Here is a 21,962-nt window from a genome sequence, read left to right as displayed (position 1 = left end):
TGGAGCCCTTTGGAGCCATCTCTGCAACTGCGGGATGGGGGTGCAACAACATGCAGAGGCTGTCTGTCAGGGTCTAGAGAGAGACAAACTGAGACGAGTATCAGGTGGTAAAGAGGTATTAGAAAAACACCGCTGAAGGAAAAATATCTGCTGCTGCAGACTCAGACCACTGATGATGTTTTTAAGTAACAGTTTTAAAAAGGTAGAGAAAAATCTAACCTCACACCCGCTGTGCCTTAAAACACTCGGGTGAAACAGTCTCACCATCTGTTTTGAGACATATTTTTGCATTGTATGGAACCAAAGAGACACAACATTTTGCCATGAGCTGTTTTCCTCCAGGCTGATGCCACCTCAACACTACCCAAGGCACAATTTGGAGCATAAGCAGAGGTTCTGCTTGCAGATTTGATCATTTGCCCTTTGGTCTGCAGATGAATGCCCCAAATCTGATCACCGCAGCCCGACCAGCACAAAACCTTCTGCAAAGGTCGTTTCCAACTCTGCACTCAACTCGGTTCCTTACTGTCTGGGATGCCAACAAAATGGCAAGTGAAGCCAAACAGAAAGTTCAAGAAATGCCAATGAAAAACAAAACCTTCTCATAAAAGGAAGCACTCAAACATGCCCTACAGCACAAGGGAAGAAGCAACGTGTAGGGGTCCTGGGCAAGACCACAGTGCCTAAGCCAGAGAGCAGAAGCCACATCAGAGCCTGGGGAGAGGACAACCATCTTCCCCCAAGCTACATTTTTATTTCTAAATATACATCTAACCAGCAACTGAAGAACAACAAAGATTGAGGGAAAGCCAAAGGCAGTGCAGTTATATCTGTGTGGGGTCTTACAATATAGTAAGAGGAAGGATACTCCTCCCCCAGCCCCCCATCACTTGCCTGCCCCTTGGTTTAAAGCCCTTCCCAAATAAGCTGTAGCTGAGGTCCCCAATCTGACACAATCCTGCCAGCCTGTCTGACAGGCATGCAGTGCTCTGGTAGGAGCAAATCTGGCATCGTGGCTCCAGCACAGACCATCAGCAAGGCAGGTCAGCTGCTCACCTTGGCAGTGAAACCTTCCTCAGTCAGCAGCAAAAGGAGGTCCCGAGGGGCTCCTCAGAAACCACTGCCAGCTGCAAAAGCAGATCTCACGCTCCCCTCCCAGACATGGACACAGAGCAGGACTTAGCTCTGACCTCCAAGCTTGGGAAGCTTGCTATGGGCAACAGCATCAGCACTCCCTTTATTCAACTGCTCCAGGCTGATAATGCTGTTTTCAAGATAAATACATGCAAGTGCAGAAAGGCAGAAAAGGCAAAGCAGCCACTGCAGGCCAGGCTCAGGTACCATCACTGCGAACAGCAGAGGAAAATACCTTCTGAGCCAGTGTCACAGTAACAGCAGAGCTCGTCCTAGCAGACAGGCATAGGCAGAGTCCAGAGAGTTACTCTGCAACTTGTTCACCTCATAATGTAGCACATATCCCTGCCCCATACCACCACCTCAGAGACAGCCAGCAGAGCACACAGGTACCTTGTCCACACATACAACATCCTTGATTGGAAAGAAAGCATCTCTGTTTAGTGCTCCACAAAGCACAAGAGAATTTTACCAACTCCTTACATTCAATAACCAAGAAGAGCTAGCAAAACTTTCTATATGCTGTGGACAGCAGGAAAGGGCACCAGCATGCTGAAAATCCCCAAAACACAAAGTCCCACCCTATAGAACAGCACTAGACAAGACCAACTCCTACTCATTCTGAACATCAGTGCAAGGTAACTGTTGTTAAAAGAAGGTAGCACATGTTGTTTGGAGACTTAAATGTGGTGCAGGCTTTATGCTTCCCACTTCCACCAGTGCAGGAATGGTCACTACTTGACAGCTGAAGAGGTGATGAAGAATAACACACAAAACTGCCCAAAAGTGAATTACTGGCAGACCAGGAACATAGAAGTCTACTGTAAAACCTTGATATCACCTTCGAGTAAGGTCGTCTTACTTTCTCGCTGCTGATGTTCAGCCCTCCCTGGCCTACCCATTGCTTTGTGTCCTTCCACCAGCATGAAGCCACTAAGATTCCCCATCCCTGTAACCCAACGTACGAAGGACACTACGTACAGTGTCCATGTTATAAGCAGGATGGCCAGGCTCTACTCTGCTTTGGATGGATGTCAAGTATGAAAAATACACACAGGAGAAAAGGTCAACAAAATAACAGTAGGCTGCTTTTTCCCAGCCATTGGAACTATTTAATTTGTCTGATTAATGTCTGGCACAGGTAAGGATTAGGCAGCATCAGATGAGATAATTTTTGGAAGCATACAGCAATGTGTTACGCTCTTAAGTTAGGGAACACATTGATGGCCACATGCAGGTATTGGACCCACTGCTTCAGCTGCCACATGGCAGAGTCTCAGGAGCAGAAGCCCTCTGTGCTAGCCTTGACGGGCACTCAGGCTGACTGATGACCAGTGTATCTATTTAATAGCTACATCATCATTAGCTTTGACACTATGCCATTACTCATCCTTGCAGAAATGCCCTTTAGGGCTGTTCAAGACACAATTCACCCACACTGCATGAAGGTGACATCCCTTCTACATGTCCTTTTGAAATGCCAACAGCAGGAACCGCCATGAAGAAGGTTGAACACCCATGGTCTGCAGAATGCCCCCAGCCTTTAGGGCTCTATGTTGCTCCCACATCCTATGAAGCTACTCCTGTAGCTACTAATGCAGGTCCTACTGGACCCCTCTCCATCTTTTTTGTGTGATCAGACATAATAAACACTCATGAACTGGGCAGAGAGAAATAGACAGGAAAATCTGTGCCAGTTGTACAGTGGCACAAAATGGATGGAGGAACCCAGATCCTATGTGCCTGTGGAAGACGACAGGGCAGACAAAGAATTTGGTGGTTCTGATTACAGAGATCACACTTCTTCATAAAAGAAGATCCTGATGATGGGTTTTCAAAGATTTCCTTCTCTCCTACATACTCTAGTGGCTAGATTTCCACACACACATACTTTTTATTTTTAATTCTGAGCACCCTGTAGTTCCCCAATCTGGCTCCTGACATATAGTTATTAATCATTTCTTTGCTGGCCACCACACAAAATAAATCCAGCTAACGTGCTTATCAGGAGCTTATCCCTTCCTGACGTTTCATTCTTGTCTAAGGCTTGAGGGTTTGAATATTTAAATAGGCAAATATTCTTTTGATTAGTAGAATAAATGATTCTTGTTACTTACTGTCCTTAAAAACACTGTTAGCATCATGAAAGTGCTCAACTATGTTGGCACCTCTTTTACAGGATTTTGTAGATTTTCCTACAAAACACGGTTCGGCAGCAGACAGAGAGTTCAACTTAATAAACTCATACATTTTTAAATGCCTTTCCTACAGTGATATATGGAACTGCAACATTAAAGCTAAGGGCGCGCAAGAGACAACTTGGTTAGAATTTCTGCACATTAAGTGGAATTCTCCCCAAAATTACTATCATACAGATTACTATTTCACTAAGCTCTTATAAAGGCAAGGTAGAGCAAACATTATCTTGCAACTAAAAGAATTATTGATATACCTCTCAGTGCCTAGGAAGCTCTGACCCTTTGGGTCCCAAAACTGCACTTTCAGAGCACCCCCAAATACAATGTACCAACAATTTTACCCCATTACAGAGACACAGCATCAGGACTCTCTTGGTGGAGCAGGGTCCCAAGAGCAGGTTAACACACAGTGTGGTTTATAATCCCATAGCCAGCGTATGGGTGCCTATTACCAGGTACGTACATTTCAGGACAGCGCAAGTAATGATGTCCACTGTATCTATTTCTTGCATCAAGCCGCCCAGCTCCTTGTCTGCTCCTCCTCAGTCCCACCGTGACAAAATAGACCCTGACAAGGTAAGGCTAGACACAGCCCAGTGCCTTTGCCCTGCATGACCATGTTGTAAGGAGGTGAACATGCCTCCCTCAGGGCCACACCTGGACATATCTGGACACCATGGACATCCACAGCAGGGCTGGGGACTCTCAGTTTGTCAAGACTCTTCAGGAGAAGGAGGCTGCTGTCCCCTTAACTAAGGCATCAATGGTTTAAGGACCACATGATGTTGTTCAAAGTTAACATTACCATTGCTCCAAATGAAGGAATGCAGAAATTAAGTGGTCAACCCCAAGGTGACAGGAGGTCAACGGGCTCAGGGACAAAACCCACAGGTCCTGCTGCAATGGCTCTGCCAGTCTGTTAGTCCATCTGTCATCCCAGGCAAAGTACATCTGACAGGGAGAAAATTTAGGAGCATTTTTTTGTCTGTTTGTTTTAAAACAGTCCCCTCCAAACAGAACTGAACACTGAATAATGTCGAAATAGGCATGGACCAAAGGAACAGGCTTTGAAAATGGCTGTCTATAGCATTTTACAAAGACAGGCATCACCGTATCAAAGGGAGAAGCACCCTGACCTCCTATGCAGTGCAGATCCTGAGCTATCAGGCTGCGATTCAAGGTCTGCTCTCGACTTCATCACCAAACTGCTGCGCAGACCCTGTGTCTCCACTGAGGAAGGACTGGCACCACGCCAGCCAGTGCCATCAAGCAGAGGAACACTGACTCTGCTACACAGGGGCAACCAAATCCTCAACAATTACAAGCTTGTAAGTGCTCAGAGATCACGGGATGAAAGGCAGTAATGTAAAATTGTAAATTAACAGTGTATGTTTTGACATCCTCTATTAGAGGTGTCTACTGCTCATGTAGCCAATCATGTAGACACAATACTGGATGTGGCTAATTAAGAGACATCTAGTCTAAGGAATAAGTCAAAGCTCCCTTCGAGGTCAATGAAGAGACACTGACACTGCCAAAGGACCATTTATTCGACCCCTCTATCCGAGGTATAAGTATATTGCTGTCTGGTATAACAGACTGATGCAACTATCTTTCTGGATAGGTGGAAAAGGCTTTTTTCTCCCTTGAACACAGGCAGACCTAGACTGAACTTTCAGATGGGCACATCCAGTGAAGTGAGCCCTAACCCTCCCAGGGTGAGCCTCCCAGGCCAGTGACTTCAGGGTGGCAATCACACCAGCAAGCTTTACCAACAAGTTCACAGCTCTACTCAGGTAGGTTGGTATAAAACTGTCACTGCTGTAAGCCTTACCTGCCAAATATAAAATGAAATCCTTGATATATAGCCTTACTGTAGGAGCATCTTACTAGAATAGATCTCATGGGAACTCAAGATTTTGACATCCCTGGTACATACTTAGAGCAATGAATAAGAAAAGTGGCCAACACTTGTGCTACCTGGAACACAGGGTGGAACGATGCCACTGCTGGAACAGCTAGTATAAAAATGATGAACTTAAAAGGCACAAAGGATTTTTAGAGATAGCTCTTCTTTTTTGTAATAACAGATCCACTCCGATGATGGGTTTATGAACTGGGAAGATGAAAAGGTTTTTAAGCCTTTTCTGTTATGTACAGAAATCACTGTGTAAGTTTACTTAACCACTGCCAGAATTACATCAGCCTCAGCAGAGGGGTGTCGCTCAGCCCTGCCTGGCAAATTTCTGCATAGTGCAAGTCACACAAGGAGAGCTCTACAACCCAAGCATCACAGAGCCGGCACCACCGCAACCCACCCACACATCCACATGGCGCAGGCCACTCACCGAGGTCATGATAACACACCATTTGGCAAGAGATACGTACTGCTTCATTTGGGGAAAAAAAAAAAAAAAGTCACAAGCAATATTAAAAGAGTCAAAAAATAGAGGATGGGGCTGCTTTTGATTTGCATTTCTACTCATATTCTAATTTCAGGTACTAGTTAACTGAATGCAATTAACTGGCTATAAATATTGGTGCCCCCTTTAATGATAGGCTACATTAAGCATGGAGAAGTTAATAAACTTGAAGACCACACAGGCAGGTAGTGATAGAGTGCAAAAGCAATGACTGGACACACTGTCCTGTACTCTAGTTTTTCATGCAACTTTTTTTTTTTCTAGTGCAAAAAATGCGAAAAGCCGACTCCAATATGCCAGAAGCATTCACTCCAATATTCCAGAAGTTTCCCTTTACTCCCCAGATGAAGATCCACAGCACCGCTGCTATTCTATGGTTAAATTTGCCCCTGTATGGCTTTTCTACTGTTACGGGTTGCATTCTCCACCTCTGCCAAAACAAAATACAAGAGAGACAAAACCAGGAGACAAAGCTAACCAACTCGGAGCTGAGCATACAGGGAGAAAGGTCATTCCAGTTTACCCCAGTGCAAAACAATAACACCATTTACATGCCTACTCAGTAGTTTAGGGAGGGATCCAACGCAATACAGCCAGTCAAACAAGAGCTGAATTGCTACAGGGTTAAGAATAAAAAAACTGTACTGTAATTTTTAGTGATGAGCTGGAGATGACCCGAGAGTTGGGTATCAGACCTTTTTTGCTATGCCTATTCAATGCCTGACTTTATCTGCAGAGATCCAAATGACAACAGAAACACAGCTACCTAGCAGAGACACTTTAGAAAGTCTTTTACTATTACTTAAGCCCAGAGAACACGATTTAAGGCTATAGATTTTTTTTTTCCTGCCACAACAGAGACACTAACAGGAGTATCTAAAGCCTGACACACGAACTCAGCTCCTTTCTCATCCTGCCACCACCACCAGCCCCCAAAGGAGAAAGATGTATACTGCAACTTCAGATTGTAAATACAGACTGCCTTATTACATGGATTTTTAGGCAGCAGTGGCCATGATATACTTGATGTAAGCAGACAAAAACACAAACAGCAAACATGTATGGAAATACATATAGTGGCATATGGTCTACACCTTCCCGATACGTACTTGTCATTTACCTATACACACCAGAGGTTTGGATGTATGCCTGAAAACCACACAGTAGCAAAATTCAGGAGCCTTCTTCCCTCTCCTCCTCATCTTATGAATGCCATCTGACTTTTACCCGCTTCTCACAAGACCTAACACAGAACTGCACACAAAATCTTCTCCCACCTGCACAGCCAAACTTAACACAGTAATACACATCCAAGATTTGGCTTTGCTCTTCTGCCCACAGCCAGTAGCTATTCACAGATCCCCTCCTGGCCCAGCGCACGCTCTGCTTTGCCACAGAAAACCAATACGTACTTTGCATTGATGCAGCTGAAAACCTGGGAGGTGAATTCTTATATATCAATGGTGCACTGATTGGATTGAATGATTTACTCGTCACTGGGCTGCAAAAGACTGTGGCTGAAATACAATGCATTATAAATCATGTTACAATCTTCTGCTATCTACACACATAGCATGTGCACACACACACAGGCAGGTTCAAGCTTGCTCAAGTTTCCTCAATCCAGTCACATGCACTGCTTCTCAGCTGTTACTTACATATCTGTACTGCTTTTTGTCTTTAAATCTCAGTAGGAAAGGAAAAACCTTGCATATCCTTCTGAACTGGTGACAATTCTACAAACTAAAGCTATTGATTTCAAATAAGCTTCATTCATGTTCTACTCACAAAAATAAAGCTTCACCAGGAAATGAATTGATCTTCATTTGGCTTTTGTAAAGATTATGAATAAGCTTAAGAGAAAGCAAGTGTTCAGACTGCTATTCATATTGCCACTTCCTAATCATGCTCCATTCATTGATTGCTTATTTTAGTTTGTATTTTGCTGATTCAGTTGCACATGTCTTCTTGCAAAAGGGATTATCAATATTAAATCAATTGTCTACCCTATGAAGTAAATGGAAAAGCAAACCATTTTCTGTTATCCAAGCATCTTAAAAGACCTAATGCTGTCTGGTACACTTTAGCATTTATAGATTCAGAACACTAGATTCTCATAAACTATTTCTGATCATTAAAGCTCTAAAACTCCCCACATTTCCCCACAAAATTTGTTTTTTAAAGCACCTACCTTATTTCCATTAAGTATTTTTCAGGAGTGTTATGCTTTATATTTTAGAATTAAAGTATCAAAAATATAGATTACAATTTAAATATTTAGGGATATACAGGCATTTCTAAATGCACATTACTTACTCAGCAAGTTCTAACAAGAAGTGATCTACTAAGTTGTAAAAACAAAATGTGCAGAACAGGATTTATTTTTGTGAGGGGCTCTTGTAATAAAGTTATTAGGTTCAGACAGATCTAAGGGACATAAAAACCAGAGCAATTATGAATGGCACATCCACTTACTCATCTCTCCCCATGCGCACAAGCTACTTCACACACAAAGAAAAAGAGTCATTGGGACATCCTCGGTGTAGGATCTCCAAGCCACTGACTGCAGGACAAGCTCACCCACTGCCCAGGTCACCCCATCCCACCGAGCTGCACACGTTCAGATCGGCAGCTCAAGGCAACAACCCACCGGCCACGCGAGCCAACACACACAGACTGCCATGGATGCTGGAAAACTAAATAAATGACTTCAGGACCGATGTTGTCAGACACCAGTGTTTGACTCATACCTCTGCCTGGTTTGGCTGTGAATATGCAACCTATTTAAAAGCTCCTGTGGCAATAGAAAAGCTCTCTGCAATACGTGGAAGCAAATCAGTAGCACAAACACACAAGCTTTGATTCCTTTGGAAGCCAACTTAAAAGAAGTGTATCCAAAGCTTAATTTGGTTCATTTATTTTCCTAAGTATAGTTTAGTAGAAGTATTTATGGTAACACAGGTATTTTTCAGCACCAGAATTCAGAAGAGCACAAAAGCAAGTTGTTAAATTATACTAATCCCATCCTCTGCCAAAGCGTGCATTTAATACTTAGGTTTACATTAGTAAATGTTTTATAGCACACTTCACAGATAGAAGTCTTCCCTGAAGCATCATGTTCCAAACTTACAAGAATAAGGAATAATTTTGTAGTCAGGAAAATCGACAATTAGTGGAATCTATTGCATAAAAAAAAATTAGGTACCATATATATAAATCCATGGTCACAGTGTTTCAAGATTACACTATGCAGCATAACGATAGTAAGAGAATCTCGTAACAGCCACTAAACAAACTCTAGAGTTACTTCCCCAAAAGCACTTTCTTACTGAGTTTAAAGAAGGTATTGGGACTTCTAAGCACTAAAGGCTTTTGACACACTTCTGACTCCATACAGAGCACACATAGTTGTCAGACAAAGTACACCTCAATGACCTTTACTTCAAAAGAAAAAAAAAGAAAAATAAAGTTATCCTATGTCCCTATGTAAATCCAGAATAGAAATAAAAAATAAACCCCTAAACTTTTCAGTAGGAAGTCAGATACTTTCAGTTCTAAGGTGATTTTTCATAGCTCTCACTGGAGCCAACCCTATCTGCCTGCATGTGCGTGCAAGGCACCACACTGCTCTGTGCCATGGAGCTGGCTCCCTCTAAGAGGTCACAGTAGTAGGCATAAAAAATAACCAGCAAATACCAAGCACAGCTGGAAAAGTGTGTCTTCAGAGACTTTACTTGCCCATTTTTCAAAAAAAAGAATTACTGGAAGTCCAGTAACAATCTCTCCAATACATGCATATTGGTATGCACTGAGGAATAAAGATCAATAGCAGCATTTATTCAATAGCACCCTGGTTTGTATTAGTACTGGAAAAGCAATGCAGCGATAAAGCAGCTTTTTCCTCTCGTGCATATCATCCAAAAGTCACCAAAAGTTGCAGCACTGTCCCTGGAGAGGCAGGTGGTGCACGCAGCTTCGGCGCCAGGCAGTGCCTGCATACACAGCACAGCAGTGGCGGCTCTTCAGATCACCAGTACCTTGATGATGCCAGAGAAAGAAAAACAAAATTGTCTCAGGTTTGAAGCTGGGCTTACAAGTATCTTCCTACCCCCACAATCTTCAGAGCAGAGAAGGGACAGATTTGGCACAACCTCAAGCATTCCTTTGGAGAGCACCAGGAATTTGTGCAGCCTGGCAGAATAAAAATGCCTAAAGCTACACAGAGTTCAGACAGATTGGGCAGGATGGCATGCATGGACAGAAAAAATCTGGCAACCTGTCTCTGAGTTGCAAAACTGATCTAGTTTTGGTGAGCCTTGTTCTGAGGCACATTTCCTTTATGCCAGAGCTTTGACACAGATACTCACTGCTCGATTTCTTTACTTGCTCTCCCAGAAAATTTTCACATGGCATCTTTCCAAGTATTGGAAAATACTACTTTTCCTTTTTTTATGGCTGAAGCCATAAAAAGCCAAGGGCAAGAGTGTTCTTCATACAACTCTGGATCAGACCCACAACTATCTAGTAGGAGAGAAGATACACAACTAGTTCTGACTTCTCCCTAGACATAAGAGTATCTTTTAATACACTCCCACATGCTATTCAAAGAGAATTTCACATCTGAAACAGTCATGGTTTTTCTCCTTCTTACACTGTCTTGATTCCTCGCTAGTTTTTCCTTCCGTTATTTGATGAAGAAAAATCACTACGTCTTGCCTCTCTCTTCCTTGCTATTGCTTGTACATAGGATTGCAAAAAAAAACACCAAACAAAACAAAAACCTCTTTGTGAAAGGTAAAATAACTTATTGTGCACGCAACAGAGAAAGAGCTCTTTTGACCTTCTTTTTTTGTAATAAACAGCAATGACTACAAATAAACAGTCATGAAACACTATTTCCCAGCAAATATCACCAGCATAATTCAAGTAGTTTGGTTTTGTCTTCCTAAGCGCTGTCCTTCTCCTCAGACTCATTTCATCAAGCCTGGCTAAACACCCTAGGGCAGGACATGACTAAGGAACTGGTATAATATCACAAATGTGCAACTCCAGGAACATTCCAGCTACTAAAAACTTGAGGAAATCACCAATAAAGAGATCTCTCACTTGCTCCAGTAATATTTGCAGATCTCAGCCATGTCTACCAAAAAGAATATGCTTGTTTGGGCAGGGGCGAAAGGCAAAAAGCATTTTGCTTCAAGCAAAGCTTGAAGGAGGTTGGATGCCTTCTGCTTTGGGGAAGAAATGAGATGCTAACACAAATGTGATGCCAGATGTATGAAGCACAAACCAGGGCAGTCTCCTGACCGAGTCATGATATGTGCTGAGAAAGTATGTCATTTCAGTATCTTGGTACAAGAGAAAACGGAGACAAAGGCACCTGCAAAGCCAGGTCTTTTTAGTTATTTCCACAGTGGAAGAGACTTGCTCTTCTTCACAAGAAAATAAATATGACAGCACATGAAACTTTCCTGAGCCCCATCAGAGCCAACCACAGGACACAGGTTGAGCCTTGCAGCACAAAACATTGCCAGTCTTGCGGTCTGCAGGGGAAGGCTCTGAGAGCAGATACAGCCAGTGTCTAGCACAGGACAAGAACATTTTGGGTTCTACACAAGAGAGATGTGAAGGCAGGTGTGGTCTCCTAGGCAGGAGACTGAATTGCAGGTCTCCAAGGCCCATCCTCCTGAACAGTCCTGATGTATCTAAGTCACATCCACGTTCATGACTTTCCAAAGATGCATGCAGTTTTGATTATAAAACCAAAATCCAATGCTTTGGCCCTGCAACACCCCCATAACCTGAGTCCCAAAGGTAGCCCCATGGCAGAGGGCAAGAGGTACTCAAGGAGTGGGGAAAGACCCCAAAGGGAGCAGTGCCTCCTGCTACAGCTTGCTCCCTCCACCCCAGAATGTTCTAGCACCCAGCATGTACATGCTAAGAGCCCCCAAAGGGCACACACAGACCACTTTAAATAAAAATAAAATCAGGTATGAATTTAGTTCCTTTTAAGTTAAGTTGTCAAAGAACAACCCAAAGCCTTCTCTAAAACTCTGTCTTTTCCACTATATCCTAAAGAAAGACTTTCAACTTGCTGCTACACAGAAGTGTCTGGTAATAAAACTAGCTAAAGCCAGATGGTGCTAAAAAGCCCAGTTGCTCCCAGGCTCCCAAGGAAGGCAACTACAGAAATAAACGGGTGATTCAGCCACTTGAGTGTAATGACTCTGACTCAATCCCCAAACACACCACTGGGAAAAATTAAAATCAAGTCAGTGATATGTAACTGTTTAATCTTCAGCAACGGCTTCCAGGTGATGGTGTAACTCTACCCAGGACATTGCTCTAAGGCCATGTGGCCCAGCTAGTAAATGCGAACCTTTTACCAGGTGCACGCTGCGAAAACACAAAAGCAGATCACGCTCCCGATACACACCACCAGAGTTTTGCCATGCTTTGCCTGAATGCTTTGCCTGACCCATATGCAGGGCCCACAAGGCAGGCAGGAGGAAAGGGTAGGGTCTCCTGGCTAGGAAGCTCTCAAAACATCTGAAAAAATCAAGCTGTGGAAGTTGCTTACCACTTACACCATTTTTCCTCTTCCCTTTAATATCTTGAAGCTTGCCTGCACGTGAACAGCTGTTGAGAGATTTGCAGCAGCAGGAATATGTCATCTTCACCCAGTGGCTCAATAGTCCTAACAATTGTGGGTATTATTTTTCTTAAATCTACTCCTTAATCCCATAATGCCATAAAATACCACTGAATCAGAGCTTAGCAGGATTCCAGAAAGGAACAGACTTTTAAAGAGATAATGAGAACTCCACATTTATATTAGACAGGATTGAAAAGAGAGAATAGAGAAGACAGAACATACCAGATGGGCAGATTATTTCATAGTTATCCTTAATATGATTTCTTCAACCTGAAGCATCTGGTAATTCCACTATCAGAGATTAGATACTGGATAAGATGGACAGGCAGACTGATCTAACACAGCAATTTTTATTTTCCCGCTAGACATAGGAGGGGTTCCCATTAAATCATACATCACAGAATAAAATAGCGGTGCATAAAATCTAGTACCAAATCAGGCAACGTTACACAGCCCCGAGGATCCCATGTAAATATGCTTCACTTTCAATAAAGAAAACATGTCTTCTTAACCACCCCCATCCTTCATAGGCAAGCAGAAAATGCTGTGAATTTTATCAACAATAAAACTCACAGATCAGCCTTGTCCTTCACAGTTTTTGCAGAAAACTGAAGAAAATCTCTCTGGCTCATTTTTTTGGAGATTTGAGTAGAAGTCCTGCAGTCTGAAGGCAGCACCTTGGGTACTTCCAACCTAGAAGCAGTAATTGTTTTCCAGAACACGCAGGAATCTCATCTTAAAGTCCAAAAACCTAATCAAGCAAGATAGAAACGTGGTGCCTATGCCTATCTCATTATGCCACTGTTCTGCAGCAAGACTTGTAATAAGGTCCCTTGCACCAAAATACTAGTCCACCCTTATTTTAGCCAAAGGAGTAGCTTTCTCGGTCATCCAAAATGTAATACCATTACCTGATTCACTCTAAAAGCACACTGAAATGCACACCCAACACAACCCCTCCTACTCAGCCGAAGGCCAGGATCAGAAACATCTATATTAATAAGCTCAAGACTAAGGTCTTACAGGCACAGCTCCCTTATGGTATCAGTACCACACATATTATTTCATGTATCCATACCATCAGCAGCACTTTTTTGGGAATCAGTCCAGCGTAAAGCCCAATACTGCTCAAGTGGTGAACAGCAGGGTAGACTTCCTACCTTCAGCCTAGGTGAGCAGCCTCAGATTTTAAGAAAAGAAAAGAAAACCTCTCAAATAAACCGCATTTTATAACCAAAACAAAGATGATAATCCAAACTATCAAAAAGAAACACCACAATTCCCCAAATCAAGACAAGCAAGGTATTCTGCCCCCACTCCTGCCCCTGGGAAAGACCTTACCTTCTCCTAGGCACCATCCTGTATCCCACACCTCTTGGACCATCTTCTCCAGGGAAACACGCCTCCACCCTTTCTGCTGCCTCTGGGCAGGGACTCGAAAGCCATCAGTTGGGACTCATGATGCCTCCGCATTGCCAGCATCTACCTGCAAATCACTCTGAACAGGGACACCTGCATCTCTGAACCCTTAGTGATGCTGACCATGAGAAGCAAGGAGCCCAAATACAGAAAGATTACAAAACATACCAAATTTCCCCTGAACTCCCCTTACTCCACTTTGGGCACAGTCACAAAGAGGGGGCAGGAAAAGGAGGACTAAGAGGTCTGATCGAGCAAAGCTCAGCACTCAGGAGAGTGACACTTAACCACATTAATCTTTTTCTTTAATAAAGAGAAAATTAAAAGGAAAGAACACATGAGTTACAGCCACTGCTAGGAACAGTCCAAGTCCATCGGCATTCCGGATGCTGAACAGCCTTTAGTTGAACCAAACAGGCTTCACTATTATATTTAAAACTAATACATGCTTTGTAATGCTTATCAGCTAGAGGGTTTTCAACAGTTTTTCCCCACTAATGCCGCAATTTCAAAACCATTTAGGCTAATTTCCTTTGACTTGAATCTATTTTAATCAGAGACCAGGATACTTGACTTAAATGGTTTGTATTAAACCCTTCATAAAATCAGCCATAAAGCTGCATGCACAAAATAGCGAATGGATCTTAAAGTCAGAAGTAGAAAAAGCTGAAACTTTTCAAATCCTCCAGCAAACTCAAGCCTATTTCATAACCAGACCAACTGCTCTCTTACAATACCAAGACAATTGATCCCTAAAAAAAAAAAAAAAAAAAAAACCACAAAAAAACCAAACCAATAACCAAAACACGCTCCTGAAGTTCTTACATAGGTAAAAGAGAATAAGTTACGCAGCTGCAGTCAGTACCCATGAATTCTCTCCAAAGTATTAGCCCAGCTCCAAAATGATGCATTTAATAAATTGCTGTGTCTGCTCTGTCCTCTCCACCACCCTCCCATGAAATGATGGATAGTGGCACTCAGGAAGAATACAATGCAAACCTAAAAATGTCAGAATTAATCCTTTTCTTCCCCAACAGATCTGAAAAAACATTACTTCTCAAATTAATCCTCACAAAGTAATGCTGGCTCTGCTAGAAGTCAGAGTTCCAGATGAGAAATGAAAATGAGCAGCTCAGACTCAGGTAACTGCTAGAGGAGGTCTCACTTCAAGGATTTGTCATTGTAGTGGGATTTGCATATCATATAGCCAAAGGTGCAATTCATTTTGTCCAGACGAACCCTACCAGCAGAATTAGAGGCTGGGCCTCCATTCCTTTGAAAACTCATCCAAATATTTCTATTGTCAGTGGTTGACAGCCTTGGAAACTCTGAGTGGCTGCTTGAAATTCATGCAGCATGCAGAGAAGTGAAGGAACAAAAGCTCTCCAATGCTCTCACATCCTTAATAATTTGCCAGTATGCTGGAGACATGTAGCTGCATCCCCTTGCTGCATGATTTTCAATGGTTTGCAGATGCCAAGCAATGGCTTTGTCACTGTCCTAATGACACAGGCATTGGACATGTATCTTTCAGAATCTAAATCTCTCTCAGCTCATTTTTTTTATCAGGGATTTCACTCCAGGCCTGGACAAAGTGACACTTTCCTATTTTGATGAACACTCTGCTAGCCATATCTGAAATTAACTTTCATAAAGATAAACTTACAGCATGTCTTTTCTCACACTCCTAACAAAATGATTTGGCATCTCATTTAAAGTCTATTCTTCTATGGTGCTTAGCAGGTAAACATCATCATCACCATCATTTTGAAAGGTCATTCGGGAAAAATAATAGAGAAAGGATATTGCTGCCTGATCCATTGGGCTCCCTTCAGTGGTGTCTGCTCAGAGGTGTCACTGCTCAGGAGCTGTTACTCTTTCTGACTGGTATTTTAAGCCTTTTCTCATGCCTTCCTCCACCACTGCAGTGGAAAAAGGTTAAAGCGCTTCTACCCCCTCCCTCACAGCAACCTCTCTGGGCTGCTTAAAGATCAACAGGAGATCCCACAGCACTGTCCCAGGAGGAGGACTGCGCTGGGAGGAGCGCAAGGGCAGTCGGAGAGCCCTGGAGGTCTTGCAGGGACATGAAGGAGCTGACAAGGGAGGAGAAAGGGAGAGTCCTTGCACACATTTACAGGATAATAAACACCAAAGGCCAATAGCTCAGTGAAAAGCCCTTTGCTTACGAAAGCAGACGTGAGCTTCTGATCACATTACCATCAGCCAAAATAATGTATTGCTTTAGGAAAATAAAAAGCAAGAGAGAGAAGAGTGGGAAGAAATTAGCTTTTTTCCCCCCTAATAAATTGTCTTTATGAACTATCTCAGTTTCAGCCAAACTACATTGGTTTCTCATTACCGAGCATGGCCCTGTGAACGCTAAGGAGGGAAGAGCAAACAGCATCACATGAGAACATGAAAGCAACCGTCATTCCTGGCTCTCAGATGATACCTAAACATGTGCACTCCTTCATGGACCAACTGGTACTTACTTGGTTGGACGATAATCTGGTATGGAACGATCCAGTGAAATTTTCTCACTGAGGTAGGAGTTGTAGCCGTACTTCTCATGTGGTCCCTTTGCTTTCTCCTCCTCCTCAGGGGAGAGGGTGGCTGGAAGCCCACCTTTACCACGTCCACCATAGCCTTCTATGAGACCAAGTGACTTGGACAGACCTCGAGAGAAAAAAAGCCACCATCACTGTTAAAATTCATCACTCTCATTTCCAAGCTATCAAAGAAACAAAAATAATCTGAAAATCCAAGGTGTTTTGTTTTGGTTTTCTGAAAACATTTCAAATTCTAGTTCTTTGGCCCAATGCTGGAACAAAAACAACTCAAGTCTTGAAATTCTTCATGGCTCAGGCACACCATTCCTGATATCTCTGCCACCAGCATCCAACTGATAACCTGTCCCAGGGATCTCTGCATTTATTTAGTTGTTAGGAAGGTTATTTAGGCCTCCTTCCCACTCTCAGAGAGGTAATTACACATAAGGTTAGATGTCCCCAGGAGAAGGATAGGTTGAACACAGAATAAGAATAAAATAGGGCTGGTTAACTGCCAACTGAATGAATTTCTGCTCAGTATGAACAGTGAACAGCATACAAATGTTATGGATTTAAAAACAATTTCCCTTCAAAGCTTTCTTATCTTTTAAAGTATAGCATTCCCAGACCTTTATCAAGTGGAATTATTTATTTATATCTGCATAGCTGAAGGAAATAGGCAAAGTTCAAAACAAGCTGAACAAAAAGAGCTATATTGATGATTTGGTGATGATTGTGGGAAGCCAGGTTCATGCTCATGTTATTATTTGTTGTACAGAACACCTGGAATTTTAATATTTTTCATTAGCAGAGACTCACACTCTTTTTGTCAGAAAAAAAACTGATGGATGATATTGTTTTGTTTCTTGGTGGGTTTTTTTGTTTGTGGGGTTTTTTGTTTGGTTGGTTTGGTGGTTTTTTTGTTTTGTTTTGTTTTTAAATGAAGACACCAGGGTATATTTCCCTTTTTTTTAATGGCAGAGCCCTGACTGTGAGCAGAACAGACTGTTGTCACCACTGATGCTTTTGAAAGGACAATAACCTTGAGGTTATGCACAGGGCTTTGCAATGAGCGTGGTCCAGCTCCCAAACCTACCACAGATTTCCATTGCCCTGGACAGAACACTCTGCCTCCCATCTACAAGACACAGATTTAAACACTTTTTTCCTCAAAAAGTAGCACTGTAAGGCAGTAAGAAAATCACCTATGAATGTAAATCACAGTTTAAAGCACTTGAATAGAAATTATTATTATTATTATTCCTTCTGACAAGGAACCTCTAAACAGCCTTCCCTGCTAGGGAGCTTCTGATAGTTGATGGAGTCCTTCTGACCGCACTGGGCTTGATTAGATTTTATCTGAGGACAATAATAACAAATCAACTGCAAGGAGCAGCTGGCTGTGACGTGGGGATGGATTAGATATCCAAGCTGTCTTTTTCGATCTCTAGACTCAGCAACAGCCAGAGGAGTTAAGTTAAAAAAGCTGGGAAAGGTGAAACTTCCTGGCCTGCAGAAGGCCAGCAGATCATTCCATGAACTTCCTAACCCCAAATGGCTGGAGGGATGAGGTTCAGCTTGCTTACAAAGAGAAGAAATACCAATTTCATTTCAGACACAGACTCCAACAGAATAAAAATGGTATTTGGAAAAAAAAAAAAATTCTCATGAACAGACAAGTCTTCTCAAATTGTCAATTTCTTTATCAAAATTAGATTTTTCTAATCAGGAACAGTGCACCTGTAGATGCATGAATTTCCTTAAGGTACCCTAGATCATGCTTCTTGTTACACCAAAAAGACAAAGCAGCTTCCTCAGTTCATCAGCTGAGGGTTTTACCACTATAACAGACACATTCTAACAGAAATTCAGTTTATAATTTTAATTCCTTCTTCTTCAACTTCCCCACAAAATGTTTCCACCAAAATCCATAAGAAATTCTTACTGCCTATCAATGCTAGTTCTTCGCCAGAAAGACTGCAACACAGAGCTATGAAGTCCTTCCACAGCATGTAGCATGCTCATACTTCTACTATAGGTATCCTCAGGATCTACCAGTTTGCTTTTAAAGCTTGGCTTTGCTTTTCTTCATTCATTTTAACACATTTCTCGCTTCCCCAATGCTTTTGCTATCGGTGCTTTGAATCTACACATCTGTAAGAAGGGCCGAAGACAAGTAGGAACTTTCTGAGCTGGGTGAGGGCTGGCTGAGGCCCTGTGGACGGAGAATCTTGGCGCTGGGCAGTGGAATCTGGGGTTCCCACCCAGTGGGATATCAGAACTGCTAACATCACAGCACCTCACTCTTGTTTAAAGCAGGTCTAAAAAAACCCACAAGCTCAGGCTATGATCAACAGATTACAACTGTTTAACTCGGACACCCAAGGCAGCACTTCTCCCAGATCTCTGCACTTGAAGACAGCAGGGAAAGACTCATCCCTCCAAGGCTAATTCACCCACCACAAGATCTGAATCAGTCTCCAGAGGTGCTTACCTCTGTCTTGACTAAGGTAATTGGGCTCCCATCTACAGCATTTCAGTAAAGTATCTGAAATTAGAGGTGAAGAATCTAGCTCTCAGTGTTCAAAATACCAACAACCACAGGAACTAGCTATACCAGCCTTTTCCACGTTGCTCAGCCTGGTGGACCCGAGCTGCTATTAGCAGCAGTAGATGCCCAGAAAAAGGATATCTTTGCCAAGGAATTCAGCTGGCTGCACCAACATTGTAGGCTGGGTGTACTCTACAGCTCAACCTTCAATCCTCATCCACCACTGATGCAGACTGGGGAGAGCAGGGTGGGAGTTGCTGGACAGCACAAGGACACCTTCCTTACTTGCCCATCTGTGGTTTTGTAACAGAACAAAGATACACAAGGAGATGGTGCACAGGCCATCTCTCCCAAAATACAGCCAAGATGTGGGCGGAGCCAACCTAGACCCATCTGTACCCCCACGCCCTCAGCTGTCACAAGGTAGCATGCTCTGCAGTGACAAGGCAAAATGAAGGTCCTGGTGAAATGAAGCCTCTCTGTTGACTGCAAAGGCACCAGAGAAATGCCAAGACATGATTTTATATGCAGCAGCTTTGACGGACAAGCCTATAATGCCATTAACTGCTTTATTCCAAGACCATAATCATGACTAGACACACACACCCCCCAGCATACACTTCTCTCTCCTCACTAAGTATATTCCCTTATTTCTGCATACAAATCTCTCAATCCTTCTACTAGTATAAACCCCGTCTCAGTAAGTACAGATAAATCCATGTCATTTAACCAAAGGAATCAATTAAGGTGATCAATTCATACGTGTTGGGCAGGGCACTACCGTGAGACCATCATCCTCTCTTTCAATGCCACCCAGGATAGCAAACACACCCACAGGGATAGTCACAAAGATGAATATTCCCAGGTGCGATGTGACAGGGAAGATCTCCATGTCTGTGCTGGTTAAACATTTCATCCTCCAGTTCGGGCTGTCAGAAGGGTTCGTCCATGCGGCTGGGATGTCACTTTGGTGTACAGCACTTTGAAGCAAGATTCAAGTAACATTTGGCAAGAACAATAATTCACATCCAAACAGAAGAGGAAGAAATTTGCTTCCAACTGGCTAAAAAGATGCCTCAGGAGAGGCAGGACTGAAAACAAATGGTTGCAGCAGAACCAGCCAATCCATTCATTCATTCACTTTCATGAGCCCCATTTTAGGGCTGCACAAAGGCACATTTCTGCAAGGTTTTGCTATAACTTCAGAAATTATCCTCAGCCCAGCCTGTGTGGTTCATTCACCCAGGCAGGAATCCAGGAAAAGCTCCTTTCTCAGCAAGGAGCTCCTTGGGCTTTGTAATAAACCACACCTGGGTGCACAGAGAGACCCTCATGCTTCCCAAGCCTAAGGGAGAGTGAGCCCAGCAGCCCACCTTCTAGAGAGGACTCCCACATGCAATAGCATTTCCTCCTCTCTTTGCTCCCCTTCCTCCCACCTGTCTCACCTGATCTCTAAATTGCCTTTTTCAGTCCCTGCTTACACCACCATGACTGCAGTGGGGCCCTGGCCCACATCAGGAGTCAAGAGCTACAGGCTGCAGGTTTCTGGAGGTAGCACATACACCTTCTTCCGTTTTCTGTTTGCCCTTCACAGCCTGCATGGAAACGCCGCTTATGTCTCAAAGGACAAGCAATCTCGCATATCGTGTTCAAACGGCGTAATGCTGCAAATGAATGATTAAGTGCCTCTGGTGACACAGGAGCGGAAAGGGGACACCACCTCTGAAGCCAGTCGTTTGCCACGCACAACTGTCCAGGGCTGGTTTCCAGCACAGCCTTCTGCTGTGGCCTCTTACTAGCACGTCCTTGTAGCCCCTTCACACTTTAAAAATCTCCAGCCCTTTGCCAAACCTGCTTGAAATTGGCCCGGAAGGGCCAGAATTTACACAGAGACACAACGAACAAGAAGAGCAAGAGCATGATCCCATCAGCTTATTTCCTTGAAGAACAGAGCTAAAAAGTAAAGAGTCGGAACTGTTCCCAAGTTACAGACCAAATCCTTTATCATTCTGGGCAGGCAGCAAAGCAGAAGAGCTGAACCACTGCCAAAGAGTCTCTCCTGATGCCTGCTCCAGCCTATCTACAGTGATAAACAGCACTAATCCCCCACAAAAAAAGCTTGATCTTTGGAGTGAATTCACTCCCTAGTGAATTTTGCAAGCTCATGAGATGGTAATGGGCTGCATCAAGATTAGATATTCAGTGTAGATCAGAGCTCTGAACAGTTGTGAACTTCATTCTTCCTTAAGCCACATTCACCCAACAAGTACCTCAGAAACAAAACCAGGATTTTTCTTCAGAATCTCCTAAACCATCTGAACTTTGGGACAAAAGGAGTGTATTGCTCTTATACTACAGGAATAGAAGGAAAAAAAGACACCACTTAAAGGTGCTAAGATCCGAGCCATCCTGCTGAAACGGCCAGACATCAGATCCCCTGGGGACTGACAAAGAGTTGGTTTTCTTCAAGATGATATAAAAATTTAATCTCTACAGCAAAATTATTCCTAGACTGAGTACAGTTATAGTAAATATATTATTCTCTCCTTAAACTGGCAGTATATTTCATAAGGAGATAGGAGTTTTCTAGAACAGAGAAAACCTTTGGTAAAATACAATATAATGTGATACACAGCCTTCATTCATAAAGCACCCAGCCAAACAGGCTCCCCAGGCAGCAGGCGTGTTGGAAAAGCATTTTGCTACATGTCAGCCTAGATGAAAGAAAACATTAACTCTACCAATACAAACCTTAGCTGAGGAAACTTCTTTCATTAAGAAGGCTAGGGAAGAGGGAAGAGTATCTGAAATTGAAAGGCATTTCGGAGAAACAGGGGTCCTGAGTCTTAACACTGGGGGTGGAGAGGGAAAAGAACAGGAGGAAAAAAATACAGGAAAGATTTCTGGAAAAGCAAATTTTTTAGTTGCATCCTTCCTTATTTGTTTATGTCATCCTGCTGCATGAGTTACAGAGTACGTATAGCTCAGATTGAAAGGCACATTCCTATAGGAAAGAGGAACATGAAGCCCTCC

General features: G+C 43.0%; 1 protein-coding gene across 1 annotated transcript in view; it reads right to left on the bottom strand.

Annotated features, from left to right (window-relative positions):
- The window catches only part of GALNT17 (polypeptide N-acetylgalactosaminyltransferase 17), a 215,620-nt gene that overhangs the window by 145,222 nt on the left and 48,436 nt on the right, over positions 1 to 21,962 (bottom strand). Inside the window, exon 2 of the mRNA XM_052804258.1 lies at positions 16,322 to 16,505. Coding sequence (XP_052660218.1) covers positions 16,322 to 16,505 — 184 coding nt within the window. The remainder of the gene's footprint in view (positions 1 to 16,321; positions 16,506 to 21,962) is intronic.

The sequence above is a fragment of the Harpia harpyja genome, chromosome 12 (assembly GCF_026419915.1).
Source record: "Harpia harpyja isolate bHarHar1 chromosome 12, bHarHar1 primary haplotype, whole genome shotgun sequence".
In the NCBI taxonomy this organism is placed as follows: Eukaryota; Metazoa; Chordata; class Aves; order Accipitriformes; family Accipitridae; genus Harpia; species Harpia harpyja.
Note: the sequence above shows the minus strand (reverse complement) of the source record. Positions and strands in the feature narration are given on the sequence as shown.